This window comes from Molothrus ater, chromosome 3 (assembly GCF_012460135.2).
Source record: "Molothrus ater isolate BHLD 08-10-18 breed brown headed cowbird chromosome 3, BPBGC_Mater_1.1, whole genome shotgun sequence".
Classification (NCBI taxonomy): domain Eukaryota; kingdom Metazoa; phylum Chordata; class Aves; order Passeriformes; family Icteridae; genus Molothrus; species Molothrus ater.
This window is the reverse complement of record NC_050480.2, coordinates 50,511,874-50,519,981: the sequence shown is the minus strand read 5'-3', so window position 1 is coordinate 50,519,981 and position 8,108 is coordinate 50,511,874. Positions and strand designations below refer to the sequence as shown.

At 41.7% G+C, this 8,108-nt stretch overlaps 1 protein-coding gene across 3 annotated transcripts; it reads right to left on the bottom strand.

Moving 5' to 3' along the window:
- Positions 1–267: 267 nt before the first annotated feature.
- ABRACL (ABRA C-terminal like) lies at positions 268–5,087 on the bottom strand. Of its 3 annotated transcripts, none has more exons than XM_036379303.2 (3): positions 4,946–5,087; positions 2,059–2,125; positions 268–842 (listed from the first exon to the last, which is right to left on the bottom strand). In XM_036379303.2, the coding sequence occupies exons 1-3, from the start codon at positions 4,982–4,984 to the stop codon at positions 658–660; spliced, it is 291 nt and encodes a 96-aa protein (XP_036235196.1). In that variant the 5' UTR covers positions 4,985–5,087; the 3' UTR covers positions 268–657. The 3 variants fall into 3 exon arrangements, with proteins under 3 accessions (XP_036235196.1, XP_036235199.1, XP_036235197.1); XM_036379306.2 differs by lacking the exon at positions 4,946–5,087 and adding an exon at positions 4,774–4,859; XM_036379304.2 differs by lacking the exon at positions 4,946–5,087 and adding an exon at positions 4,433–4,509.
- Between the last annotated feature and the right edge of the window lie 3,021 nt (positions 5,088–8,108).

The window sequence follows — 8,108 nt, the reverse complement described above, 5'->3', positions numbered from 1 at the left end:
CTTCACTAGTCTAGAGGACAAGAAAACAAAAGCACATGGCCCTGCCACAGATGAATGAGGTACATTTAACATTCATGCCTTTTTGTGCACAATCTGGTCAATCCAAAGGGCAGTCATTCTTCTACTGAATCATGCTGCCAAATTATTTCTATCTCACTGTTGTGCTTTCTGAACAGTTGCCTAAATACGCTCCTTGCAGGAATTCAGCTTGCTTTCATTTCAGATTGCAAATAAAAAGAGAAACAAAAGCAGTAAGAATAACACAAATTTAAGTATGTGCTTTTATTTTATACTTTCATGGCACATTTTCATTTGTAAACATTAAATTACCAGTCCTCTTCTTCATATGTTGAAAATAACCACTAGACATTTGAGAGAATTACCTGAGATTAAAAAAAAAAAAATAGAAAAAAAAAAAAGAGAGAAAAAGATCTGGCATCTTTTACATTACCCACATACAGTACCATTTTAGGAAGACTTAGAAAAGGGAATGTTTTCCAAAATAGGACAGTTTTCTTTTGACTATAAAGATATAGAAAATACATCAAAATGCCTTGGAATGATCAGCCTTATTAAGAGTATGTGGAAACTCGAACAATTGTTTGATTGATCAAACTGTTTCAAGCAGTTCCATTAACACACAGCTGCAACACTGCTTCAGTCCTGCAGCAGCATGATATCCACGTTGTCGTGAACACCTTGTAAAAGCAGCTCTCCTTGGTAAGTGACGATCTTCCGTCGTTTTGCCGCCTTAAGCGTTCCCACCAGGGCTTCAAAGAGGTTGGCACACTTCTCATCAGCAAACAGCACACCAAATTTCACACTCACTTGTCCATCAGCATCTAAATAAAAGACATAATGTAGATTTCCTTCAAGTTAGGAAACTCCTGGGAAGATAAGGTAGCACAGAGAACACTGAAATCAAACCCCACTGTGTTTCCCAGTTTATTTGGGATCATATTATAAATGCTGATGATAAACACTAGGCAGAATTCCTGCCTAATCTAACTTTGCCTTTCCTTACAGAGACTTGCATCAAGGACCATATATCTGCTCTGTTTACTTTTATTGATGACTTTCTGAAACCTATGACAAGCACAGGCTATTGAACCTCTTCACAGCACTTGGAGGAAATTAGTTTAAATAATTAAAATCCTAGAATATCTCAAATTGAGGGAGACCCAAAAGGATAAAGTCCAACACCCTGCTCCTCCAACCTAAATCTAAAACATACAATATTTTTTTCACAATTTTTCCACTCATTAATTTTTGAGGGTCACATTGAAAAGGCTGCAATGCAAATTTTCACACAAAGCAAAAATTTTAAAATATATATTAAAGTTATGTTATTCCTAAAAAGCAGATGCAGTCGTAAAAATTCAAGATGAACATATGCATTTAGGTTTTGAAAAACAAGTGGAACTGAACAAATAGCACCAGAACTGACATATAGGAGCAGGGAGCATTTCCACAAACTACACAAATATTTGTAAAGAAATAGGAGTTTTAGCAATGAAAGACAATCTTAAGAGAAAATGGTACTTTCTAAGCAAATTTAAGGAAGTTTGGAACTACACATATAACTCCTGGATCAGTTTTAGGCATACAGACCAATTTGTTCCAAATAGTAAGATCATGAACACAATGGAAATGCATGAATTCTGAAGCAAAGAAGTCACCAATGAAGGAGGTGGAAGGAGAAGTTGCAACTTTCTTCTGTGGTGACTGTAGCAAGTATTGAAAGCCTAAAGAAAAGGTAACTCCAGCAGCTGATTCAGGATTCAGGGAGCAGGATTTCAGGCCTCCATCCTCTCTGCTGCAGAGGTTTAAATGTTTAACTTCATAACAGAACTACTTTAAAGGATGGAACACAGGCAGTACCTTGCAGTCCAACATGACGTGCATATGCAGGTTTTCAGATTACCTGCTCATTTGAATTTGCCAAGCTCTTAGTTTGATGAAACATGACTACATGTGTATGACACACTTGCATGGTGACATGTATGTACATACATCTATAATGTGACCACATCCATACAGAAGTACTACAATACTTACTTTTGGTTCCCAGCCGCCGAATCTCCTCAACTAAGAGGCTAATTTCATGTTCCACATTCATTGTGGTCTAAAACGAAAAAAAAAAAATAACGAACTTCTTTGGAATCCTGTAAATCCTTTGCACCATTCTGGCATGTTCTCAGTTCTTTAGGAATGTCAGAACACTTCATAAATCCCCGTAGCTGGGAGATGCATGACTACAGGATAATCTAGGATTTTAGTTTTGTTACATTCTGTACACAAATATAAAGAGCCAATCTCAAAATATGACAGATGTGTGAAGGTCAAGGAAGAGGAGAGTTGTTTGTTTTAAGGAATGAGCTTAAGCTGCCACAGAATCAGAGCAACTCACTAACATCACACGTCTTCAGGGGTGTCGCAACTTTCCATTGATGGACTCTATCAAAATGGAACATCTGCCTTTAAGTTTCTCTCGGGAATATGTGGTAGATTTGGTTTCTTAGACCACACCACAGCTTTCTACATATGCTGGAAGATACTGCTGGTTACAGACACACATGGTGTCTTAAAGGACAGCAGCTCCTGCATACCTGCTACTGAAAGCAGAACTGATCCAAACTATGCAAATGACCTAAGGCAGTCAACATTTTTGCCATCCAAAATGATCCTGAGAATCTACTATGCTGCCAAACATATCCAGGGCACCTCTTTGCCATGAAACGCAGCAATTTGCACCAATGTGTACCAATGCCTTGCAACAGTTTAGCCATTTGTGGTACAGCATATGGCAGCACTACAGTCACACACAACACTACCTGGCCACAAAGCGCCCGAGGTTAACAACTGCAGATGCCTGAAAGGTGTTTCATGGCCCATCCTGTGCAAAGCAGCATCAACACAATGACACCTTTAGATGCTGAACTCCTTAAGCAAAAACTGGCATTGATGTAAGCACAACAAACTGGACATCACAGACAAAACAAAGCATGAAATGCAGGCTCCATGTGTGCCAACAATGCAGCCTGGAACAAAAGCCACTGAGAGCTTCTGGAGCTGAGCACTTGCTTAAAAGGGCTCAGTGAGAACTGAGACCCACTCTCTTGTTCAAGAAACTGGGATTTCTGCACTAGTATGAAAGTGGAGTTAAAAAATAGACATCTGAATGCATCACAAACTCTTCCTAAGGGAAAAGCTTCCTCTCCTTTCTTTTTTTTATTGAGTTAAAATAGGCAAGAGTGACACAGTTCCACTTCCTGACCCCTTATGATTTACCCAAGAGGCAAAAAAATTTGCAGCAGAGTCGGATTTTTAGATCCAAAATTCACATGCAAAAAAATTGTTTCTTTTTAGCATGCAAACCTGAGCAAGCTTAATCATCAGCATGGGTTTTGGGCAAAGCCCCAAGTGAACCACAGCTTCATCCCTAGTGCACGGTACCAGCAGCAGCGCAGCGGATATCAGCTGCAGACCGACAGGTGACATTGAAAGTGGAGGTGCTGCCGTGGGACCACCGCTGCAAAGGGCAGGGCAGCAAGGCTGCACAGCCGCAAATGCCTTGGGTGAACTCCACAAACTTCCGGATTTTGCTGGATTCCGCACTAAACAGAACAAGTCAGCAAGGAAAATATGACCCATCTCTTAGAACGCTTACACTCCCATAATTTGTCAGACTGCCGGTTTTGATATCGCTCATCACAACGGCATAATTGTCTTCTCTTTAAAGACGTTCTTCTCTCTTTAAAGGCTCTTTTTTACATTCAGCTCTTTAAATTCACGTTGATTTCTAATTATTTTCATACAATGTATATCATCGATATAAACAGCGTTATTTAAAATAAAAAAGTTAAATTCTACATTATTAGGCAAGACTTTTGAGATCAGAGAAGCGTGGCTGAGCAAGGAGTAGGGATGCTCAGTATTTCAAAACTTAAATACTTGCTTTATACTGTAGATGCTCAACACACCAACTATCAAAAGTGCACGCCAGCTATTAGACTCTGATACTCCTGACGCCAATACACTGCCGCAAGGCAGTATATCGGTGGAATGGAAATTAAACTTCTCCTTATTTGGCAGAAGGACGCCGAATCGCTGCGAGCACACACACACCACCCACCCACACGCATCTGTGACCCACCGCGCCCCTGTCCCCGCGCAAGCACCGATGGCCCCTGGGCCGGACAGCGCCGGGAGGCAGAGCGCGGCTCGCTCCCCACAGCCCGGCGGGATCCGGCTCCCGCCGCCGCCCGCGCAGGGAGCACCGGGAAGCGGGCCCCGCCCGGGAGAGCGGCACCGCACCCGCTGCCCGGGCAGCGCCTCTGCCCCCGCCGCGGAGGGAGGGAAGGACGGCTCCCTGCGCCGGAGGGACGGACGGCTGGCTGTCCCCGACCCGCTCCCGCCCGCCGGCACTCACCCGCTGCCGCTGCCGTGGCCGCTCGGAGCCGTGGGGCAGCGCCGGGCGGGGCCTGGCCGGCGAGGGGCGGGCGGAGGTGGCTCTGCCCCCGCCGGGCCGCGCCGCCTCCCGCGCTGAGCCCGCCGCCCCGGGGCGGCGCTCCCGGCCATCTTGGCTCTGCCTGGATGGGGTGCTGCGAGAGCGGCTTGCTGCTGCCCTGCCGGGACCCCTCTTCCCGTGCCGTGCCAGGGTTAAATTCTTCCCGCGGCACGGGTGCTAGTGGGTTTGTTGGGTAAAACGCCTTCCAAGGCCAGCCTTCAGCAGGTACCCCTGTTCCTGTGGGCCAGCTTTTTGTAACTTACCGTGTTGCTTCAGTCACTCTCCGTCACCGTCCCATGCCCCGTATGCCCCATGTGCGCTGGCTTCCCCGGGTGACATCATGCCACATTCCTTAGGGCCGCCCACATTTATTTTTTCCTAGAAAACATGTTCTCCTTCCAAAGAAAATGAACGAGCTAAATTAACACCCTTTACCGTCGATAAAGTTGTGCTGCAGCGTATCTGTGTTTCCATTCAGCACCCATATCCTCGCACCCTACGCTGCAGAAAGAATGCAACTTTTCTGTCTTGTGTCATGGCATTCACCACTACTCTTGTCTCTCTTCCTCTTCTCCTCATAGAAACGTTTACGTCCTCTCTCAAGGACTCAGGCATTTAAGCTGAGAGCTACATCAACTCCTACAAAGCAGTGAAGCTGCCGCCAAGCCCCTAGTCAGAGTCAAGGCTCGTACCAAGGCTCTCCCAAAAATTCTCACTGCCACAGCTGAAGGCATTGCCGTTGCCGGCTGTCTCCCCCACCTCCTCATCAGGCATGACTGCCCCTAAAGCAGACTCGTTAAAAGAAACTATTTCCAGCCCTTGCGATTCACAGCTTTCATGCGCTAATTTCTGAAGGTGAGGTTCAGATTCTTTCAGAGACTGTGTGCTGTGCCATGTGGCGCTGGTCCCTTATTACATTCTCCCATCTCAGGAGGAATAAATAGGTGATGGCACCTCAAACCACTGCAGCAAGCCCTGCTAGGGCCCAAACCTGCAGCTAGATAAATTGATTTGCACAGTGGAAATGATGCCAAGAAGATCACATTTTTATCCCTCCAGGGATTGTAGTCCATGCCCATTGCTTTTCCAAGGGATTTTTTGGATGGTGTTTTCATGAAAAGATTAACTTTTCCATTGAATAATCACTATCAGTCAGTTGCAGAATCTTTGGTAGTTAAAAAAAAAAAAAAAAACCCAAACCATATTTATTGCTTTCTGGTTTCAATATGCTAACAAAATATTTTCTGGAACAGATTAGGTATTATGATGATTTTACATCAGTAAGGAGTGCTCTTTGCAAAAAAAAAATAAACCTTGATAGTTAGGAAAACAAGATTAAGTTGCTAAGGAAATAAATGGAATTTAAATCTATCTGAATTGGGTCAAAAGACATTGAAAATTCCCAGGAGAATGTAGTATCTGAAGAGCACTGATGCTCTGTGCTATGATGCCATATGTGCATACTGCTTCTCTAAGGTCTTTGTTATATTGGCTGACAAAATGCTAAATGCTACAGTAAAAAAGGTAGTTTTTTAAGGTAGATCTGAGATAAAGCTTTTAAAAGTGAATCTGCTTAGTATGTTACCAAATATGTAGAAGATTCCAGTTGTTTAGCAGTATAGAATAAAAGTGCTAATCTTCTGATTTTATTGTTAACTACATGCTTTCAGTTGCACATAATCTAGATTTCCTAATCATCAAAAAATCTCACTACATTTGCACAAATAATGTAGGCCTTTGCATAATGTGATTGTTATTATGGAGAATTTGTTTGATCAAGTAATAGTTTGTGACTTTTCAGACTAAAGGTAATATTATTATACTGATGATGAAATCTATGTTAAAAATTCTTTTCAGTTTTGACTCATAGACCCTAATTTATAAGAAGCATCAACTATATATCTGAGAAAGATGAACAAAACTCTGTAATTCCTCATCTTATTTTCTTTTAACCCATGTTTTTGAGTAAGCCTAATATATTTTTTTAATTCTGTCTTCTGAAAAGGAAGTGTTATACCCAAGTATTTGTCTCTAAGCATCAGGAGTTTATTGAAACACTTTCGTTGCTATTTCTTTCATGACCCTTCCTAGTAATGTAATGTTAAAATAGGTTAATAAGAAATCAAAACCATCTGTTACCATGACAATTAAGGTAACAGATACTGGCAAAGTACAAAAATTAACTGGGCAACATCAGAACTCAATGACTGATTATGTCATTACAGGGGCAGCAGCAGTGAGCAGGAAACATGATAATTATGGAGATGGTGATTTCCCATCATTCTGTTTCCACAAATTGATGCTGTTTTTAAAATGAAAGAAGTGCAAAATTGTCCTTTACAAGCTCACAGGATGGGCATGGAAATATTGCTCATACATATTTCATATAACTGTTGAAGGTCATCATCAGACTCATAATTCATTATGCATTTTAGCTGTGTAAGAGTGCTCCCTAAAACTCAAGAGATTCTGCCTTAAAGCAGACTATTCTGATTTGACCTTTCTTGGCATCTCCCTTCATTGTTGCTGTCCCCCCAGATGCCCATGAAGGCAGCCAAACAGAGGAATTATGCACGATGTAAAAAACATCGCTTGAGAACAACACAGTAGACATACTGCATCTGATCAAACCATCAATTTAACTGGACATTTTGCCTCCAGCAGGGACCAAGAGAAGGCATTTGGAAAACAGTGCAATCAATGAAAACTATCGGTTTTTCTCCTGGCTCCTGGCACTTACTGGAGCAAGTAATTATTCTATCTTCTCCTTTTTCCATCACACTCCCTAATTTAATCTCATATAAGATGAATGTGTCTCCATGTTGCTGATCCTTCTTGTTTCTCTTTATAATTCTTCAAACAATTCTGTGTTAGTTTCTGGGACTGAAGTAGCAGAACTGTCAGTATTACTCAGCATATGGGTATAGTATATACAAAAGATGTGAGGATGTTTTCTGTTTTGTTCTCACTCCCAATAATAAAAATTCCCAACATTTTACTTGACTTTTTAAAAAGTCCTAAGGGCTATGTACAATGGTTTCAAAAGCTATTTCCAAAGTGGTAGTAATTAATTGTTCTGTTACAGATAATTAGGATTACTCTCCCCACTTTGCATTTTTCAGTACCATCAGGTATTTTACTGTGTAATTTAAAATAGGATCACACAAACTCCATCACCTCTTTCCCCATGCCTTCAATGACAGCTTTGAACAGCACAGAAGGTCCAAACAGAAACAGTACTAGGAGTGCACTAGTAATTAGTAACCTCTCTTGGTTATGACTATCAGTTACTACCAGCTTTACCTCTTTGTCTCCTTCTACCTTTTAGCTGTTCATTGATTCTGAATGGAATCTGAATAGCTTCTGACCCCATGAAAAATTAGCTTTATAAAAGTACTTAATGTTTACAGTAAACATGTGGTAAACATATTTGTTGTTACAGGTTTGTCCAGAGACAGGTGTGTAACACCATAAGGGCCAAGCCTGAAAAATGTAGGGGAAAGTTACAATGTCATTTGCTAGGTAATGGCCATTTATATTGTTTTCTAGCATATATTAACTAGACAGTCTCACTTTACTAGTATATGTTGATAACCCA